At 42.6% G+C, this 22,092-nt stretch overlaps 2 protein-coding genes across 3 annotated transcripts in view; one reads left to right on the top strand and one right to left on the bottom strand.

Moving 5' to 3' along the window:
* The window catches only part of STAMBPL1 (STAM binding protein like 1), a 62,425-nt gene extending 55,074 nt beyond the window's left edge, over positions 1 to 7,351 (top strand). For both annotated transcript variants that reach the window (XM_083149050.1, XM_083149051.1), the window contains 3 exons: positions 1,190 to 1,302; positions 4,507 to 4,606; positions 7,022 to 7,351. In XM_083149050.1, the coding sequence (XP_083005176.1) occupies positions 1,190 to 1,302; positions 4,507 to 4,606; positions 7,022 to 7,078 (270 nt within the window). In that variant the 3' untranslated portion in view covers positions 7,079 to 7,351. The remainder of the gene's footprint in view (positions 1 to 1,189; positions 1,303 to 4,506; positions 4,607 to 7,021) is intronic.
* A 4,068-nt stretch (positions 7,352 to 11,419) lies between these two features.
* On the bottom strand, positions 11,420 to 21,285 carry ACTA2 (actin alpha 2, smooth muscle). The gene is made up of 9 exons (XM_083149049.1): positions 21,132 to 21,285; positions 18,499 to 18,658; positions 16,370 to 16,498; positions 15,363 to 15,473; positions 14,694 to 14,778; positions 14,271 to 14,432; positions 13,985 to 14,176; positions 12,967 to 13,148; positions 11,420 to 11,727 (listed from the first exon to the last, which is right to left on the bottom strand). The coding sequence occupies exons 2-9, from the start codon at positions 18,625 to 18,627 to the stop codon at positions 11,584 to 11,586; spliced, it is 1,134 nt and encodes a 377-aa protein (XP_083005175.1). The 5' UTR covers positions 18,628 to 18,658; positions 21,132 to 21,285; the 3' UTR covers positions 11,420 to 11,583.
* Positions 21,286 to 22,092: the final 807 nt, after the last annotated feature.

The raw sequence follows: 22,092 nt of genomic DNA, 5'->3' as shown, positions 1-22,092 counted from the left end.
GAACGTGAACCCGAAGCGTGGCGAGCGCAGCGAGTCCGCGAGGGGTGGCGGTACGCGTCCTCCGACCTTTTCATACCCCCACTATCCACTAGGGCGTGGAGTGAGAATAGAATAGTGTGGCGAGCGCAGCGAGCCACCGAGCCCGAAGCGTGGCGAGTGCACGCGGATACCTTCACAGGTAAACGCGTCCCTTCGCAGGCTTCACAGGTATCCGCGTCCCCTCGCGGGGCTCGATGCGCTCGCCACGCTTCGGGCTCGGTGGCTCGCTGCGCTCGCCACACTATTCTATTCTCACTCCACGCCCTAGTGGATAGTGGGGGTATGAAAAGGTCGGAGGACGCGTACCGCCGCCCCTCGCCATGCTTCGGGTTCACGTTGATCACGTGGTGGCGTAAAATACTTTTGGGGGGACATTTCAATGTTCCGGGGTGTTTTTGGCCCATTTACCATTGTTCCTATGATAATTTGGGTAAATTGAGCCATTTAACATTGTTTCCTATGGGAAATCGTGGTCATCGCGGGCAAATTGAGGCATTTAACATTGTTCTCTATGGGGAAATCGCGGGCATCGCGTCTGGCCCATCGCACCCAATTTTTTTGCGCATGCGATGCCCGCGATGGCCCCGATTTTACCCCCGATGACCGCGATTATGATCGTTGTGGCCGTGCTAGGAAACAAGTACCGTTAGTTCCTTTGAACTTTACAAAAAATGGGGCTGATCCAAGTTGGATTACATTGCACAAAAGCAAAGAACCTTGGCTGAGTGACGGGGTGGGGCGGGGTGGTTGGTTTCCTTGAATGGGCATGTCCCTCATTTTACAGTAGTGGCCAGGTGAAGGCCGTGCGAGACTGGGCTGCGACTGGCAGCCTGAGTAAGCATATTTCTTGGCTATGCTGCGACAGGCAGCCTGAGTAAGGTTACAATTACTCAGGCTGCAGTTGTAGAGGGACACCAGTACCAATGGTTGTAATGTTCCTCTTAAAATGCAATTGCATCGCAGTTTGATGTGATCGTAAATGTAGACAGGTGGTGCTATGCCCCTTCTGCATTTGCATTGCTTCGGATCTCTTATGAGCTGCAGAGAGCTTGTAATACGATGACACAGAATGAAAATCTTACATTTTAGTAGGTTGCCAAATGGAACATCACATGAATAACACTAAATATTTAAACTTTTTCTTTTGCAGACGCATCCAACCCAGACTGCTTTCCTGTCCAGTGTAGATCTCCACACTCACTGCTCATACCAGCTCATGCTACCAGAGGCAATTGCTATTGTTTGTTCAGCAAAGCACAATGAGTACGTACATCGTCTAATTTATAATGAGATAGTAGAAATGCACCAATTCAATGTAGACAAATTTAAGGTTATGCACTTTGGGAACAGAAACCAGTGCAATACTTATAAACTAAAGGTAGAGTTAGGTCAATTGTTAGGGGAGAAACACTTAAGGTCAGGGGCGTAACTATAGCACCGCAGCCCCCGCCACCGCGGGGGGGGGGCGCTGTGCATGTGGGGGCGCCGGGGGCTGCGGTGCTATAGTTAACCCCCCCAATCCCCCGCAGACTTACCTATCGCGCTGGTCCGGGCGGCTCCGTTCTTCTGCTGAGGACCACCAGAAAATGGCCGCCCCATATAGCAGACAGTTCTCTGAAACTGTCTGCTGTACGGAGGCGGCCATTTTGTGGTGGTCCACAGCAGAAGAACAGAGCCGCCGGGACCAGCGAGATAGGTAAGGCTGTGGGGGATTGAGGGGGGGTTTGCATGGGCGGCGGCGGGGCAGGGGGGGGGTAGGGGTGCTTAGCGGGGCGGGGGGGGCGCCCCCCCCCTAACGGCGGGGGGGGGGGGGCCAAAACTTAGCTACGCCACTGCTTAAGGTGCCCATATACTAAGCGATTTTGGGCCGATTTTACCCAGGTGAAATGAGCCCAAAATCACACTTGTGACATCCAATCCGATGCGCGGTCCTGTGCACATTGGACCGGATCAGGAGGTCGGACGTGCAGCACCTAAGATGATGTCCGACCTCCCTGTTTGCTCATGCTGTAGATTTCCCTGCAAGTCACCTTGCATCCGGGCGGCGGGTGCTGAGCGCTTGCGGACGGTGATCGTCGGGACGGGGAGCAGCAGGTATTAGAATTTTAAAATAACCTGTGAAATGACAGGCCAACCTCTGATTGGCTTAGAGAGAGAACTCTCCCTTCCGGGCGGCCGCTGATTAGCTGAGGGCTCTCTCTAAGCCAATCCGAGGCCGGACAGTCATTTGACATGTTATTTTAATATTCTAATACTCGCCGCTGCCCGTCCCTGCTGATCATTACCCACTGGCGTTCAGCACCCGCTGCCCGCCCCACTGCTCTTCACCGCATGATGCAGCTCCCTGGTTTTACATGTGATAAATGGCATGCAGTTTATTACATGTAAAAAATGGCACATGAAGTGCAAAATCGTATGAGAGCCTCCCAAGGAGCTGCAGGACGGCTCACAGGAGAATTAGGTCCGACTTGTCCTTAGGAAAAGTCTGCTTAATGTATGGGGGCCATTACAGTAAGTAGTACATATAGACCATGAACTTAGATGTAGTACTCCCTGTCACGTAGCAGCAGCAAAAGCAACAGGATTCTTGCCTGCATAAAATAGGCACAGAGGCTAGGGATGACACAGTGATATTACCCCTGTATAAAGCATTGGTAAGGTCCCACCTCGAATTCAGTGTCCAGTTCTGGGTGCCACACCTTAAAAAAAGACATTATGGAATTGGAAAGGGTCCAGAATAGGGCAACCAAATTGGTTAAGGCTTTGAAAGCATTGGACTATGGGAAACGATTAGCCAGGCTAGGAATGTTTACATAGGAAAAAAGGCAATTTAAGAGGGGACATGGTTAATATTTATAAATACATCAATGGCCAATACAGAACTGTTGGGGGTTCTGTTTACCATGAGGTCTATGCAAAGGACATCCCGTAAGGCTGGAGGAAAGGAGATTTCACACGCAGCTAAGGAAAGGGTTCTTCACAGTTAGGGCAGTTAAGATCTGGAATTATCTGCCAGAAAAGGCTGTGATAGCTGATACACTTAATATATTTAGGAAAGGGTTGGACAAATTTTTAGCAGAGAAAGACATCTGGGGATTCTACCATTAATTATATTTATCAGCAGGGTAAATATCAGCCAAGGGCTCAGGGAATGCTGGAGAAAGTAAACAAAGGACCTTTTTTCTGGTTGACTTGTAAGGCTGCGAAGTTCACAGCCTTGCGAGTCCCCTGCACGACCCCCCTCCACGCCGCGATCTCCCGCACAGCTCCAAATGATTTGCATAATCATCCATTCACAGCCTTGGGTGCGGGGGAGAAATCATCATTCAATGATCGACTTCCATCAAATGATTCCTCCAGCCCTCACACATCTGGGACACCTCTGTGGTGTCTCAGATCTCTGAGCGCCCTGTGCGAGAAGTGGGCAGGTAGAGGACATCCGCTGATGTCAGCTGCCTTCCCCCCACACCCGCGTCATCAGTGAATTTCCATGAATGCCCATGAAAAACTGGGCGTTCCCATGGGCGAATCCCCCGCTCTGACTTGCACATAAATAACTGTGTATGCACAGTCGCCAAAAATCAGTCCCCTGTGTGAACACTGGGGGACCCATTAAATCTGAATCACCCCCTAAGTTTGGCATTCTGCAAACTAGTATAACAACCGGTCAAAAAAAAACCAGGGTGAAAACACATGCAGGCCATTCGGACTACACTGCTGCATTGATAGAGACTGGGAGACAAGGCCCTGCGCCCAAACAGCTACGTACCTGTGCTGTAAAGCCCTGGAACCCTTCCCAACCTTCTGAGTTGACAGGACCATGGTAATTATTATGACTGGGGCCTTGGATGGTCCTAGTAAACCTTTGTGGGGCCGGTAGACAAGTGTACATGAGATACCTACCCTGTATACCAGTGTAAGTTAAAATCATTGTTCACCAAAGTGTTTATGTAAAAACAACTTCCCAAATTCACAGTCACTGCCAATTTATTACACAACTTATTTTTCCTTATTCATATTAGTCTAAATGGGAAATACATTATTTGTTTCAATACAGACACCATGACTGATCCCAAGACTGATAGCCAGGTACAGTGTGGATTACAGCTTTACATAAAGTACATACAGGCCATCTGTTGGGTATGCTAACTATTGCTGTCAGATGTGTGACAGGGTGAGAAAGTATCTAGCTCTGTCCTATGTAATATACAGGCTTTGGAATATAAAGGAAAAAAGGGCTTTGTTGTAACAGACATTACTGCCAGCAACGGGCGAGTCGCTAAAGGCAACAGGCGAGTCAGTTCCAGAGTGGCCAAAGCTGTTTTTAAAGGTTTATCCTCAAAATAATAATAATGGAAACCAAAAATAATTATTATTGACCCTGTAGACTGTATTAGATACAATGGCAGGTGCTGTTTCTAGTGTTTGCCTTGTTACTTACATCTTTGTCTCCTCTCCTGTATGCAGCACTGGGATCTTTCGGCTGACGAATGCTGGTATGCTGGAAGTGTCTGGGTGTAAAAAGAAAGGGTTTCATCCACATAGCAAAGAGCCAAGACAGTTCAGTGTAAGTGTGTATTGCAGTGGTTCCCAAACTGTGTGCCCCGTGGCTCCCTGGGGTGCCTCAGGACACTTGCAGGGGTTCCCTGGGTTGGTGGTCCGGGACCAATTTAAATTATTTATGGTTAATTATTTATGGGCAAAACCAGTGCTGGTGGCTGCCAACCATAAACTATGTGTAGAAACAGAAGCAAATCCTGCCCTGACCCTAAGAATCACATATAATCCCAATCTATTTAATGTTATATTTATTCTGCTTTTTTGGGGGGGACCTAGGGGTGCCGTGAAAAATTCTGAAACTCTAGGGTGCCGTTATTCAAAAAAGATTGGGAACCTCTGGTGTATTGATTAATAGGTACTTGTGTATTAACACGGCTCCCATCGCATCCCATACCATAAGGCATACGATGCGATATCGCGCGATGTTGTACAATGTGATATAATTTTAAAATTGTATGACATTGTATATGGCATACAATGCCATACAATGCGATGGGATGCGATAAAAAATTGTATAAGCACCCTAATTGGGTGCTGACAATGTCAAATGCACCCTAATGGGTGCTTACAATGTTAAATGCACCCCACGCCACCCCCCACTATAAACGTGAACCCGAAGCGTGGCGAGCCCGCGAGGGGCGGCGGTACGCGTCCTACGACCTTTTCATACCCCCACTATCCACGTCGGCATGGAGTTGATTTTATATAGTGTGGCGAGCCACCGAGCCCGAAGCGTGGCGAGTGCAGCGATCCCAGCGAGGGGACGCGCATAACTTCACAGGTATACGCATCCCCTCGCGGGGCTCGCCACGCTTCGGGCTCGGTGGCTCGCTGCGCTCGCTACACTATATAAAATCAACTCCACGCCGACGTGGATAGTAGGGGTATGAAAAGGTTGTAGGACACGTACCGCCGCCCCTCACGGGCTCACCACGCTTCGGGTTCACGTTTATAGTGGTTGGTGGCGTGGGGGTGCATTTAACATTGTAAGCACCCATTAGGGTGCTTATACAAATTTTAATCGAATAGGGGTCTAAAATCGCATCGCATGTGCCATCGGGTGTATGGCATGCGATAAAAACATTGCGCGATCAATATCGGGGGCGCCGTGATAATACACAAGTACCGATTAATATACAGTATCTATACATGCAGAAATTATATTTGGATGAAAGCAAAAGGCACGAGTAACCCTGTATTTGGAACAAACCATGTTGCAATGCAAGAGGAGCAAATACATTTGTTTTATACATACAGAGTAAATACTGGCTGCATTTGAATGTAGCCCACAAATACTGGGCAGCTTTATTTTTACATTGTGTTATTTCTACACCCCATCTAAATCTGTGCACATTTTACACCTGTAAAAAGCATCTATACGAGAAAGCAAAGCATACTACGCCATGGACAAGTTGGTTCACCTCTTCCATTGCCAGATCGTTACCTAACAATTTAAATGTATTTGATCAGTGATATCAGCAAAACAATATGTTATTAAAATATCCCCCTAAATCTGGGACACATAGGCCCTTATTCTGATCGGTGCGGCCGGATCCGATTATGCGGCCAGGACCATGCGTGCGAAACCCCGCCTTCCATACGGATCGCCAACTCCGTCCGTACGCGGTAAGAAGCTGGCCGAACGGACCGCACGTGTATTTTACACGGAATACGCCTCCTCCATCTAAGGGAACCTCCCCCATCATTCGATGGTCACAGACCATCGAATGCAGGACCGAGTGCTCCACCAGCTCCCGCAACCTCAGACCACACGGACATTTCTCCGTGCAAAAGCAGGGATCTGGGCGGACAGCTGACATCCGGCGATGTCATATGTCCGCCCCCTACACGTGCGTCACGGCCGCATTACCATACGTACGCCCAGCGTTTGCATGGGAACGCCCATGAAACGCGGGGCGTATGCATATGGTAATGAGCCCAAAGAGCCCTTCATGCCTGTCTCCACCCCCTGATCGGAGTGTTCACATATCATGCGGGATTTGGCCGTACGCCCGCTCGCACATGCGCAGAGACGCCTCTGCACATGCGCAGACACAAAACATCGGCGGGCCGAACGCACGCGGATATATCCGCACCAACCAGAATAAGGCCCATAATCTGTGTTGTACATTTACCAATATGTGTCATGCCTTAATACCTTTAAAATTCTGTAAAAAGTCTGGGTTTAGAAATAGGTTACATAGTACACAAGTATCAAGGCTTCTAATATGTGGAGAAGTTGCCATAGCAACCAGTTGGCTTTTAACTAGCATTTGTCAAGTGCATTCTAAAAATGATAGGTAGAAGCTGATTGTTTATTAAGGGCACTTTTCCACTATTTAGAATGTGCATGTCCCCTATGGCCAGTTCACAGGCGTGCTTGTAATAATTATGTTTTATTTTCTCCCCTCCCCCTCTCCAGACCTGCAGACACGTTATTGTAAAAGATGCGAAAATTACAGTGCTTGACCTGAGGTGACCGGGGACATCTGTTATCTGCCACAGATTGATCACTGAACGGCTGCCAGTTTTCTTAGCCCATTTCCAGGAATAATTAGTGGACTTTTTCTAATGTATACATTTTAAATGTGATGGCTTCTTATTTATTGCTCCTGCACATTTTGGAATTTGTTTACTTTGAATTCTGTGACCAAACAGGCCATACTAACTCATATATATACAGTATACAATACCATCTCGTGTATGTATAAAATTAGATCAGAAGAGGCCTGGAATAAAAGGTACGCTTAAAGTATTGTGTCCAAAGTTTCCTTCTGTTCTCTCAAGGATAAGGTATTCCTGGTTGATTAACAGTCTTTCTTATATAGAAAGACTGGATGTCACTCATTCCCAAGGGATCGATAGGCTAAAATCTCATACTGATTCAGGGGACAGAATGTGTTGCTCATGTATGTATGTATGTATGTATGTATGTATGTATGTATGTATGTATGACTGGGAGGGCACAGGTGCACTTGAAGTAATGAAGTGTTTTAAGGTGTAGCAAAGTATATTGCAGTATTTTCTAACTATGCAGCACTTAGAGATATTAGTTTTAGATGGTTCGGGTTATATTTTTATAATCCGAAGAGTACAAAACAAAGGGCTACTCACAGCAAGAGTATTAGAACCAAACATATTTTGAGAATAGCTGCATAGCTGGATAGCCTTTTAGAAAGCAGGCAAACAAAACCATAGAGGTTATCTGTCACACTGTGAAACATTTGATTGGCCGTAGCTCCAGGTGAAGAGCATTATGGACCAGATGCACTAATATACCCACCAACATGGCCCATTCCATTAGGTACAAGATGCTCTGTTTCTGGACTTCCTTACCAGTGGCAGTTACAGAGGTGGGGCAGCAGCATAGTCCAATATTCAAAAAGGGGAGCCACACCTACTGCCACCCCAAACATCACTGTCCTGGACTCACTGGCAGTTGATGTGACCCCCCTCTTTGAATTTTGGACTGTGCTGGAGTCAAACCTCTAACTGCCACTGGCAGGGAAGTCCAGGAACAGAGCATTTTGTACCTAATGGAATGGGTCATGTCGGAGGGTATGCACTAAGCTTTAAAAGTAATAAAATGGAGAGTGATAAACAACCAACCAATCAGCTCCTGCCTGACATTTTTCAAACACAGTCTGTGACATGTCAGGTAGGAGCTGATTGGCTGGCTATCTATCACTCGCCTATCACTTTTGAAGCTTAATGCATCTGGCCTTATTTATGATAATGTCTGGTAAAAGCTGGAGTGATGAAGTTTGTCCCCACTCTGGATCCAGGGCCTGTTTCAGCGGTGGACGCTAATAAATGTACCAAATTTTACTTATTTGCATGCGTCTCAGTGGTCACCGATAGGCCTTCCTGGGTGGCAACAGGACGGGGTGGGGAAAAACATAATTTGTCTGACATTGGCAGCCCAAATACCATTGAGTATTCTAAGCAGTCGTAGGGTTGATCAGAAGTCTGATGGTGCTGAAAAAGTCCACTAAATAATGCTCTTTGTGCACACCATGGCGGATTGGAGCTATAGCTGCTGGGCGTTTTAAATAGACAGCCAATTGGCTGTGACATTAGCACAATTTTGCTTGGCATCCACACTTAATTGTGCCTTCGGTTACAGTATATTAGGTCTACAATGTCTAGGTCTACAGTCATATGGTCGACAGGGTCAAAAGTTCGACATTCTGGAGGTCGACGTGGAAAAGTGGTCGACATGAGTTTTTCATGTTTTTTTGGGTGATGTATGTTAACATACGTTAACATGGACACTAAGTGTACTGCGCTCGCCATGCTTCGGGCTCAGTGCCTCGCTACACTCGGCACACTTTTATATTTTCCCTCCATGCCATAGTGGATGGTAGGGTATGAAATACCGCATGTCGGCTCAGAATTTTGTTAAAAAATGCATGTCGACCTTTTGACCATGTCAACTTTTTGGCTTTCAACCTATTGACCTTTTGACTGTCGACCTTTGGACCATTTGACTGGTGACCAATAGTGGTCGACCTTATGACTGTCGACCTAGAGTCATTTATCATGAGTCCGGATACCGGGCCTTCAATGTAGTTACATACAGTCATAAGTAAAGATTGTTTAAAACAAAATAATAAATACACTTCAGTGATGATTTGGTTAGTTACTAGTGCACTTGTGCAGCTTGGAAAGTTTGTCCACTACACATGTGCACAGCTTGCACCAGTATCTTGCGCTTTGTGATTGACCAGGGATAGGGAACCTTGTGTGTGTGTGTTATTATACCAAGCATTGTTTGTGTTTCTCTAAATCGCTCCCTTTATTCCCAGTGCAGAGCTGTCACTCTGAGCATGGATAGATTAGTGCGCTTCCTAGGAAGTATTGGATTGTTCCCTGCAGACTGCCTCCTACAGGGTTCTTCATAAATAAGAAACCTACAAGAGCTTTACAGTAATAAAACATAGCAGGAGCTTTAAAATATGTAGTGTTTACAATTTGCCATAGTTATAACTTATTGATACAATAACACAGTAGTATGTTCTAAAAAATATTAATTAATTGTAAATAATTCATTGCAAAATTGTTTAGTTGCATCATTGGCAGGCTAATGCACTTATCCCTAAACATAGAGCTTCCGAAGAAACATTCTCCATTACAATAGCTGGAAAGTCGCTGATTAGTCAAGTTCATCATTTCTCCCCTCCTAGTTTTCTGGATCCCCCAGTGTCTTGTCAATTATTATTTCTTGGGTCTTCAGTTCTAGAAAGGACAGCCACATTCTGATTCCTGGAGTGCCATAGCCATCTAATCCCGGCCTGTTCTGATCTACCAATTACAGCATTTAGTAATGTTATGCAATCTGGTCAACAGAGGTCCCTAGTAGTTGTGTTCCTGATTATTTCAGATATCTCAGGGAGTAAGTACAAATTAATATAATAAGGATTTAAAACCTGGTTCCAGTAGAAACTGAAGTGTAATGCTGAGTACACACTAGTAATTCCCACTGCTGCCTGTATAGTTAAAAATACTGGCAGTGCTGCGGGATAATGATACTGAGCGTACACACTGGACGATATCGTTCACTATATTGGTCGGTGACTTCACCCGCCCCACACTCCATACATGCAGTCCATAATGATATTGTGATATTGAGCTGCATACTGTATACAGATGACAGGGGTCGTTAAAGACCTGCCGGCCGCATGCCTCGTTAACTATATTGACTGTACACACTGGACAATATATACGAGATATCAACAACGATATCGCTATCCGCAACATACTGTACCACCTAGTGTGTACCCAGCTTAAGGGTCCCTTACAGACTGTTAGGGGGGATTCTATTGTTCAGCTGGAAGTCTAGTACAGGGGTCCTCAAACTATTTTGCTCTGGGACCCCAACAGACTATAAAAATAATTACGGGACCCCAGAAAGTTACTGCAGAACACATCACATAGTGTAGTCATCAGAGAGCACTTGCATGGCTGCATTGTGGAGGCATAACATGATGGGAAGAGTCTAAAATAAACAATTCAACAGATTTTTGAATAGTTGCAACCCCATACTGAGAAGGTCAGGAACCACTTGGGGGTCAGGACCCACAGTTTGAGAACCGCTGGTCTCGTACATATAAGTGACTGCTCAGGCAGAAAGTGACCTTTTACCACATACTGTACATGCACCAGACATTGAAAAGCCTGACTCCTGTTACATTCCAGCAGTCTCTTCAGTGTCACTGCACAGATGTCATTGCTGTTATTGTATCAATGTATGTTGATATTGCATATCAACACAGATGGTGTAATTTTTAAGCAGTAGGGAATATTTGATTAGGTGTCCCACCCATCACCTCTCCCTGATTTTATAGGAAACGTGTTTTGTAATATGTTACATAGTTACATAGTAGGTAAGGCTGAAAAAAGACTTGCGTCCATCTAGTTCAACCTGGTATAGATATCCATAATATGGTTTGTAGTTATTTATTTTCCCTGTTTTTATGGTTATAATAATTAGCTTTCATCATACTGCCTGTTATGTAATTATACCGAGATCTAATTAGTGTGAATTACCAAGCTGTGTATGTTTACAAAAGTAATTTCATTCATTTGAAGTCCCTATCAGGTTTACAGTCATTTAGATCGTACTCAAGTGTCCTTTTTTTCCCCTTAATTACTTGATGAGAATTTTTATGTTCCAAGTCTGTTCTGACATTTTTAAAACACCATTATTTTTAATTTATTGTTTTACAGTATGTTAACGATTGTCTCTACTAGTTTGTAATTGATCCACTAGAGGGAGTATTAAGAACATACAGTATATACACTACAAAACAAATCGGAATTTACTTGTAGAATAGTTTAAGCTTTATTCATAACAAACAAAAAAATAATAATACTTTATCGAATTGGGGCATAAGACATATTTTGGAATGAAATGGTGGCCATGTACTCTTTAGAGCACAATTGAAGATATAACTTGTAATTAAAGACAATATAAAAGGACATTTAAAAGCATTTGCGGTGCACAATAGAGGGGCCGGCTTCATCATACTCTGGTTTGCTGATCCACATCTGCTGGAAGGTGGACAGGGAAGCCAGGATGGATCCACCAATCCAGACTGAGTACTTGCGTTCTGGAGGAGCGATGATCTAAAGGGCAAATGGAAAAGGTGAGTAAAGTATTGATTCTAAATATTAGCATATTAGTTACAGCTTTAATTTATCATATATAGTTTCCAAAGTTTGGAAAAAAATATCTATAATTAAAACACATTTTGTCACTCATCACGGTATGAGATTATAGTTATTTTAAACATATTCTTGGTTTAGTTCTTCAGACTACTATTAATAATTCACAATTATTGAGGGCTCAACATGTGCCATGAGGCTACCGTGACAAACACTGTCACATAATATATCTTATGTTGCACAGAGAGACTTTGGAACACTCCTCTGAGATCTGCTGCACTGCAAAATCCTCCATTTATAATGACATGCATTATCTACTTAAGGTTAATAAGCTACTTCTTCCATTAGATCATATGTGGCATTGGTTAAGGTTAATTCACCAATTAGGCTGCAAATGTGTAGAACATTTCTACTTGTGAGCCACGTGATGACTTTTGTACTAGAGTCAGACTCTAGTATTGTGCTTCTTACTGATAGTAAAACACTGTGTAAAACACCAGTTCAGTAAAGAAATTAAATCTATCTTAATGAACACATGAAATATACGCTTTTGATCAGAACAATTTAAACTAATATTATTTTCTTGGAAAATACTTTTTTATATTTAAAGGGTATTTTGAATTGTGGCAGTGGGTTTACCTCTTACTCTAGTACACCAGTGGAAGGCGCACTTGTACACACTTGTATGGTAGATCTATGAGAGCTGGGGGAATCTAATGCAATGGATAAAATCACAGGCACTGAAATGGACAGTTGCTGCTGCCATTGTTATTCCTGTTAGTGCATATTGTCCTACAGCTTTCCAACATAGGTCCTATTAAAGGCGAGAATTTGCCCATTCACCCACCAAAAGGTGGAAATACCCTTGAACTAAATGACTATTTCTTCTGCACTGGAAATAATTATGTAAATTACAGGCTTTCTTTAGAACAGGGGTTCCCAAACGCGGTCCACAAGGCACCCCAACTGTCAATATTTTCAGTATATCCATGGTTCAGCACAGATGGTTAAATCTAATTGACTGAGATACTAATTAAGTCACCTGTGGCCAAGCATGGATGTACTTAAAACCTGGACCATTGGGGTGCCTTGAAGACCACATTTAGAAACATCTGTTACTGGTTCACAGGTACAAGCCACTGCATTACTTTAACCGGTTACTACATTATCATTGCTCTGATCTAGTGAAGAACATCTTACCTTGATTTTCATTGTGCTGGGGGCTAAAGCAGTGATTTCCTTTTGCATTCTGTCAGCAATGCCAGGATACATGGTAGTACCTCCTGACAATACATTGTTTGCATACAGGTCCTTCCTGATGTCAATGTCGCATTTCATGATGCTGTTGTATGTGGTTTCATGGATACCAGCAGATTCCATTCCTGTGTATTATAAAGCATTCTAGAGGTTAATATAATAATGTAAGGATCAGAAGAAGAAAAAAATAATGAATAACTAAACTTTGATGATGACCTTAATTCTTTGGGTAGCTAGTCTATCAGCTAGAGGAAAATGGTCATCAAAGGGAAAGGATTTCTTAGATAGATTCCAATTACCATGTTGCTTTTAATTTATTTACCGTAAGTGTGGGAAGTCGGCCTTTTTTTTAAAACCGGCTTTCATTTAGAAGGCATGGCTTTGCCTTGTAAATGATTGATTCTTAACAAAAAGTCGGCCCGCATCCTGCACAATCAACAAACTGTGGCGCTATTACTTATGGCTGAATGTTGAAGTCTGTAGACCAACTATATGAAAATGTTCCGGCAGCTGCCGAACGGATCTGTCCAAATCTTCTGAAGTTAAACGTGCTTCACCATACCTCCTCCTGCTGTAGAAAACAGGGAGAAGTAAACCAGTGGCCTTGGCAACCAATCAGCTTTAAGGTTTCACTTATTAATTGCATTCTATAAAATTATAGGTACCAGGTGATTGGTTGCAATGGGCAGCTTCTCCATTGGATCACTTCTCCACACTTTTCACTGCTTCATCTACCCCTTTGTGTTAAAAATGTCTTGAGGTTGGAGGCTAATGATTTTGGGTTGTTGAAAAGTTAAAATGTTGCCTCCGTAATTAATTAATGTTTTGTGTACACAAAGATGTCTGTTTTACTAACACCTTTTATATTTTATATACTTAGATAAGACCAACTATTTTTTTTTTTTTGTCCTAGTGGTTTCTATCAGTCTAACATGCTAATGATTGTATACTATACTCTCACCAATGAAAGAGGGCTGGAAGAGAGTTTCAGGGCAGCGGAACCGCTCATTGCCAATGGTGATAACCTGACCGTCCGGAAGTTCATAGCTCTTTTCAAGGGAAGAAGAAGAGGCAGCTGTGGCCATTTCATTTTCAAAGTCCAGAGCCACGTAACACAGCTTCTCTTTGATGTCACGGACAATTTCACGCTCAGCTGTATGCAGGAGAAAAGGCTATGAGTACTTTCTTGTTTCAGAAGGAACCATGTCAGTTAAGACTTTCGTCTGTTGGGATTCTAGAACTCTTACCAGTAGTTACAAAAGAATAGCCGCGTTCAGTCAAGATCTTCATGAGGTAGTCTGTTAGGTCACGGCCAGCCAGATCAAGACGCATGATGGCATGAGGGAGTGCATAACCTTCATAGATTGGTACATTGTGGGTGACACCATCACCAGAGTCAAGTACGATACCTATAAAGAACCAATAATCATCAACAGGTGGCATCTGGAGGGTGACACAGTAGACAGGGTTTGTCCATCATACAGTAGATTTCACTAACCTATACCCAGGTTCTAAGACTATGTGCCAGTGGTCAGCTCTTCCCAGCCATACTGCTGTGTGATTGGCTGATGTTTAGTCAGCAGCAGCTGGCAACTGCAACAAGCATGCTACCTATAAACCTACAGCTGAATATCTAATAATCCAATCGACTCATTTTGCTGTTTACTTACCAGTTGTACGGCCAGAAGCATAAAGTGATAGCACCGCCTGAATAGCAACATACATGGCTGGTACGTTGAATGTCTCGAACATTATCTGCAAGGTGAGAATAAAATGTCAGAGGTAAGCCATTCCTTTGTATCCTGAACACATTTTCCAATACATAGCTAATGTTTTAAGCAGCAGAGCGGTTCCAACTGGAATATATTAATGGGGGGGGGGGGGGAGTAAATTTTTTGGTGTTTTTTTATGATCAATCATTTTCATTACTCGTAAAATTATGAGGTACAGACAAACAAAGTAAAAGGGATTGGGTTGTGGGTTTATAAAAAGGATGGGCATAAGGGTGACAAACAATAAATATTACTGGAATTTTGCGAGCTATCTGTTGACTGTATGGATATTATTGGCCGGTTGATTGATGCCTGTAGTAGCATTAATCAAGCCATAGACTGCTGCTACACTCCAGTGCTAACATTTTTTTTATTTTTTATTTTATTTAGCGTTGTTTTATTTTTAATAATTCTTTATCTCTGGTTGGTGATGGACCTATTGGTCTAGTGCTGAAAATAGTGACGTTCGTCCTTGAAAAAGAAGTCAAGCACAAAGATTAACGGAATACCACACATTAATTTAGCGTAATGTACAGATCAGTTTCTAATGATGAAAAACTATAGTACCTGGGTCATTTTTTCTCTGTTTGCTTTGGGATTCAATGGAGCTTCTGTGAGAAGGGTTGGGTGTTCCTCTGGTGCCACACGGAGTTCATTGTAGAAACTATGATGCCAAATCTTAAAGATAAAAAGAAATCTGAATATATCTGCCACATGTTCATTCACTAGACTTTCCATACATTCCACTGGGATGTTATCAATTTTGTCAGTGTGGTGGTGGTGGTGGGGGGGGGGGGGGTAATTCTATTATATATTTCCCCCAACATATAAATGAAACAATACATAGATGACTGTTGTTTGTACCACAGTATGTTTGAATTGAAATTCAGTTTCCCACATCTACTTGGGAAATAACATGTGTATTTATAGCTATGTCCTCATTATAAGGCCTAACACACACATATCTAGCTACTTATATGAATCATAATTTTCTATCAAACATGTCAAACAAGCTTCAGTCTGCTTTACACAGGGGTGAATGTTATTATCTGATGTCTTTATAGTGACAGTCGAACTATAGGCCGCAATAAAAAAAAAACATTCTGGATGTGTGTGTACTGTTGCCTTGTGTTTTTTTAACAGACCTTTATTATTTTTTAGATCTATACAATACATATAGGGGGTATCCAAGCCAAGATTCCGAATGTCAGATTGTCCCGACAGTCAGAATCCCAAGCTGTTTTTGTTCCTCGCGACTGCACTCAAGAGTTGGAGTTCAGTGTTCCGACTGTTGAGTGTCGGAAAGTCAGAGAATTGGTGAAAATGGCAGCGGATTGGCGAAAAACGACTGTGAATTCGACAATCCACCGCCATTTCCGACAAAACCAGATCAGACTTTTTTTAAAGTCAAATCTGTTTTGTTGGAAACGGCAGCATTGAATAGGCGACAGCTGCTATTTCCACCGTCCGAAATAGTGGCCAGGACTGAATACCCCCCATAGTATTTTATGGAAAAGGTAATGGTATTACCTACAAGCTATACATAAAACACATAGTCTACTGGTAAAATATACCTTCTCCATGTCATCCCAGTTTGTGATGATGCCATGTTCAATGGGGTACTTCAGTGTCAGGATACCTCTTTTGCTCTGAGCTTCATCACCAACGTAGCTGTCCTTCTGACCCATACCCACCATCACACCCTGGGCAAAGAAAGATGAATGAGCGGCTTAGCCACCAGGTCGGTGCAGACTGTGCATTGTACAATGATTTTTAGCACAATTATCAAAACATTTAAATAGAATCAAATTATACAATGACTTTATATTCCCTTTATCTGTCGACCAAGTACTCTAAATATCAGTAATGCATTTTGAGACCATAGAAATGTATTGAGCCTCCAATATTGTGTTCTTTATCTGTTCATGTGTATTACTTATAGGGAATGATGTATTTAGCAGTGGAGAAGTGGACCAATGGAGAAGATCCGCTTATCAACCAATCTGCTTTGAGGTAACATTTACTGTATCAAGAACATTCTATAAAATGATAGGTAGAAGCTGATTTGGTTACTATGTTCAACTTCTCAAATGGTCGACAGCGCTACTCTTTTCACAACTCACCTAATCTCTGATTTGCAGCAGTCTTGTAATTATGTAATCACTGACAGACTATGATGATGTCTACAGTATCAACATTATGTGCATTTAATTGGATACACTATGCATGGTTACTGTTGCCAACACCTTGGACACTGAGTGCAACAAATCTTCAACACTCTTAATAGACATTTATTATTTCTCTCGATTTCACTATGTATCAATAAGTAATTATATCATTATTATCTACAGTAATATCAATGACTTCGCTTAGAGCTATGCTGATCTCTGTTCTAAACAGCCTATCATGTGTATCGTCCAGCTGGGCAAGGTGAGAATGGTGTAACCATAATGGGCTAAAGGTCCATACACACTGGGTGATTTTGAGCTGAAAGCAGCTCAGTTGTATCAGTTTGAGCCCATTGTGTACAGCCTGGCAATGAGATGTGAGGGCTGCTGCACATCATGGAAGACAAAGATTGCATTGTTATACTTCTGAATTTTCACATACTGCAGAATATATACAATTTAAATAAAATGTGTACTCCATTCATTGAAGTTTGCTATATGGGCATGAGATATTCCTCCTTGTTGGTGTGAATGTTTGTGTGTTCTTTCATTGTATGCAGGGCTGGTGCAAGGCCTCTCGGCGCCCCCAGGATTGTGGGGGGTGGGAGGAGTTTGCTCCATTGGGGGGTGCACTGCTGTACTGTTCAATGGGGTGGATAGTGTGCTACTTGTGACTGGTGGCGTGGTGCTGGTAGTGTGAAGGAGACCTTACTTTACCCTGAAGATAGTGCCCCAGGCCGGCTGGGATGATTAATGGGCGAGTGGCTGCTTTCCTGCTCCTCGCGTGGCAGGCAGCTGCTTTCCTGCTTCTTTCCAACTTGATACCGTCATCCAGTGCCCACAGGCAAATGCCTAAAGCTGCCTAGTAGTGGTGCCGGCCCTGATTGTATGCTGCTTAGGTCAAAGTAGTAAAGGCTTTGGAGAGTAAGAAAGTAATACCCAATCAGCTTGTAACTGCCATATTACAGGCTGTGTTTAAAAAATGAGAGGAGCAGATTGGCTGGTACTGTATCTCTCTCCAAAACTTAGTACATCTGCTCCCATATGACAACCATTCGTTGGATAGAATACTGCAAGCCAAGGAAACTCCTTTTTTGTTTTTATTCATACTCTTAGTAATTGGAAACAGTGTATTATTTAACATACAGTATATTTTAATATGAATGATCTCATGCCATCCTAGTGAATGTAGAACACGTCTATAAAGTCAAAGAGAAAGATGTATCAACTCCTACAGAGGGATACAGTGGAGAAGTTGCCCAGAGCAAACGATCAGCTTCAAACTGTCTTCTTCACAGTCTATGCTAGATAAATGATAGATAAATGCTGATTGGTTCCTATGAGCAACTTTATCTCTAGGATTGACATCTCCCACAAAAAATGCTAAAAGTGATGGACAGTAAGCAATGAACCCAAACATGAACATCTTCTCTCTCACAAAGAAGCTATCTCATCTGATGTCTGAGGACCTGGACTGTGGTAAATGTATAGTATTGGTCAGCATCACATTGTATGTTTCAGGATCACATATTTACCTGATGCCTGGGGCGACCCACAATGGATGGAAATACTGCTCTCGGAGCATCGTCCCCAGCGAAGCCAGCCTTACAAAGTCCTGAACCATTGTCGCACACCAGTGCAGTAGTGTCTTCCTCGTCACACATCTTTACAACTTACTCGAACCTCTCAACAAATCTGCGGAGGAAATAAAATATGTGGTGAGTGAATGCTACTGCCCACCCTACACTTACTCCTCCTCCATTATCCCATACTACCCACCCTACACTTACTCCTCCCTACTCTTCCTCATTCATCCCCTACTGCATCCACACCTAATCCCCCCCCCCACCGCACCTACTTACCAGTGATTTGTGTCTGCCCCACCCTTCTCGATTCTGAATGCTCACAGCAGGATACTCTTTCCTCATGGTTTCTACTCTTTCCTTAACATTTCCTTTCTACGTATCCTATCTACTCACCTATGTCAGGCCTAGGGACTGGGGTGGCTGTAGGCAAACACTGTTTTGTTGCATCTTTTGCTTTCGGGTACAGACTTCAAACTTCTATGCTCCCTGATTTTTCTTCATCCATCCTCTGAACCCAGATGTGTAATTTGCACCTCTACTGTTTGTTCGTTGCATAACTTGTAGTAGTTTTGTTCTACTATGTACAGTAACTCATTTGTTTATTGTGCTATTTGTAGTTGCTCTGCTATACTGCCCAGTATGTGATACAGCAGATTTGGGGCATATTAGAAATAATTAATAATATATATAGCTGTAGCTTGCTTTCAGAGGTGTGGTAATGTGTGTGGAAATAGCTAAGCAAGAGGCATTTCCATGTAAGTGATGATCAAATATGTCTTTGTTGCCATTTATGTGTAAATGATAAAGATGTTTAGATTTGAAACTGAAGCTTGACAGGAGCTGTGATCAGTGCTCTGACAGTGGCGTGTGGTACATAAAGGGCAAATACAATTGCATGACAATGATCATAATTCTCACTGACTGCCTATTGATGTAAACGTGTTATATGTAAATAATCAAAGGAAGTGATTTCAAGCTGACATCCACTTGCCAACTGCTCTGGCTATTTACACCTTACTAGTTTGTAGCCATCCAGCTCTAGAGGTGGTAACCTGAACTTTTGTGCAACTATGATGATGGAATAAAAAGTGTCTGCAGAACAATACAGTATTGAAAATCTGCATTTCATTAGCTGCCTGGGGATGCTGGGACTTGTAGTTCCACAACACCTAGAGATAGTCAAAGTCTACTTTAAGGGTGATAATCTGGAGATTCATTTTGTCCAAAGCAGAGAGCAGTATTTTATTTATCATGCCAATTTAACATAAATAAACGTTGGTCACTTTTTTTTTTTTTTTACACATTTATTGCAACAGTGAACAGAGTAAGAACTAATTAAAAGAAACCTAAAGGCTTGCAGTGCCCGAAGAAACCTGTATGTGAGTGAGCCTATAGTAAAGTCTTTGCCACCTGCACTCTGACCACGCCCTCCTGTCATACACTCAGTCTCTTCATGGCACTGTATTATGCCAGCTCTCACCACCTTATGTGAAATGTTTAGTAAAAAGAAAATAAAGAATACATGTAAAGCAATAAAGCCCAATGTCTATCTTTAATTTATTTTTTTAGAACATGTTCTTTTACAGTGGACATTTGATTACTCACTTTGTCAATGAGTAAAAAGTTGATATAAAATTGTATTTTATGTTCTATACAAGAACTACAGTACTTTCTTTCCAAATGAAAAACTAAAAAAAAGTTGTATTGTAGTTGTCTGTTATATATGTACATGCAGTCAGCCCTTTCTCTGTTCCCTCACATGAATGAAGAAGTGGCTGGCTCGGTACGAGCCATTTCCTAATTAGGAAATAGTCTGTCAAATCTCTGTTTTGGGAGCAGAATTCCAGGTCAGGGGGTTTTGTTCCTTCAAACACACATCCAAGGCTTTCTGCCAGCCCACCCCACCTCCCCTCCTCAGAAAAATAAATATATTCTAGTAATAAAAAAAAATTGGGACGGGAAGAGGTTTTTTGTTTTTTTTTACATATTTATTAAGCTAGTTCACACACAAACCATATTTAGTATTAGACCAAACCGACCAGTCACTGAAAACCAGGTTCTACCTCCTGTCAAACTGTTCTGTACAGCAGGGGTCCCTATTAGTAATCAGCAGACTCCCAGGAGCTTGCAGACACATAACCATTAGCCTGCAGACCTGTGATTGTTACACACACTCCTCTCGCTGTCTAAGAACAATTTACAAGACCTTTATCATTTCCAGCATCTATCTGTCATCAACTAACAATTGGAAAAACATCTGTTTTTCTGTACAGCTTTCCAAATCATTCCAGGAGACAACGGGTTAAGCATCTGCTTCCAATTTGTACTGCACTACAGCAAAGAGAAATCCTCTAAAAAATATTATATATAAACATGCAATGGGACAGTTCTTAAACTTGCTAGGAATAGAATACAACATTAACCCTTTATCCCTACAGTACCACCAATTCTCCACCCCAAAACCTGTTCAATGCATATCCAATTTTTTTAAGCAGTGCAAACAATACATCTGCGCATTACATAAAGGATAAAGCTGTATCCTATAAGCGTGGAACCATTGTGGAGGCAGAACAATGACTTACCCTGACAGTGCTCTGCTGGGGTTAGCTGCTCCGGGATGGTGCGCTGGAAATCTGGAACATGTTTGGCTATATAGTCTGTTGGCCTGTTCTCCTCCCACCAGCTTCCCAAAGAAGGAGCACAGACAGAGTGAGAGATGGGGTTGCAGTCTAACACATCCATATAGGGACCTCAAGACAAAAACCTCTAATCTGGGTGGATGAGGGCCCTGGGTCTCTTCCATTGCATTCCAATATAGAACTCAAGAAACAGGAGGAGATTTCAGATGTGGAATATAAACAAATTACAAAAATTCAGGACAGCTGGTAAAATACTGACATACTGTACTCCTGACAAGCAGCCCCTGGCATAAAATAAACATTCTTTCATGCAGGGCCGATGCAGTGCACATCTCACAAAAGAAAAAGGTATACAGTGATCTGGGGATAGTTGAGTTAATGTAGGAATTTCTCTTCCAAAAAGGGAGTGACGCAGATATTCCAGCAACGCAAGAGTTGTTCTTTTAACCATGCCGGTGAGTGTGCCATTGTGAATGCATGTACAATGTTACTGGGCCATGCCATAGTGTAAGGCATTCTCTGGAGGCATAAAGTACAGTAGGAGCGAGTAACTCCGTGCAGATCACAATACACTGCAGCACTTTACCTTATAAAGATATAGTTATAATATAACAACTTGTCTGTTAGAACTTCTCAAGATACACAGCATGTTCTCCAGTTGCAGTAGTACTGAGAAATTACACTTTTCCACTCTCGTGTTAAGTATTCTCTGTAAAACATTTCTTCCTTTGAAGTCCATTTTGTTTGGTCCAGTAACACATCATTTGCCAGTGATCCTTACCTGGCAGGAACTGAATGCCCTTCATTTTAAAGGTGATAAATAATAGATATTTGAGATGTTGGTCAAAGTACATGTTGAACGTCTTACTAAGGGGGAGATGTATCGAGCCTTGGAGAGCGATAA

The sequence above is a fragment of the Crinia signifera genome, chromosome 6 (genome assembly GCF_055691185.1).
Source record: "Crinia signifera chromosome 6, ASM5569118v1, whole genome shotgun sequence".
NCBI classification, from domain to species: domain Eukaryota; kingdom Metazoa; phylum Chordata; class Amphibia; order Anura; family Myobatrachidae; genus Crinia; species Crinia signifera.
Note: the sequence above shows the minus strand (reverse complement) of the source record. Positions and strands in the feature narration are given on the sequence as shown.

Bases quoted from the DNA above. Each gene is read 5' to 3' on its own strand.
- ACTA2 (XM_083149049.1), bottom strand. From the start codon at position 18,627: ATGTGTGACGAGGAAGACACTACTGCACTGGTGTGCGACAATGGTTCA. The intron at 13,149-13,984 runs GTGAGAGTATAG...TATAATACACAG, and splicing joins CTTCCAGCCCTCTTTCATTG to GAATGGAATCTGCTGGTATC. The intron at 11,728-12,966 runs GTAAGATGTTCT...TTTGCCCTTTAG, and splicing joins CCAGCACAATGAAAATCAAG to ATCATCGCTCCTCCAGAACG.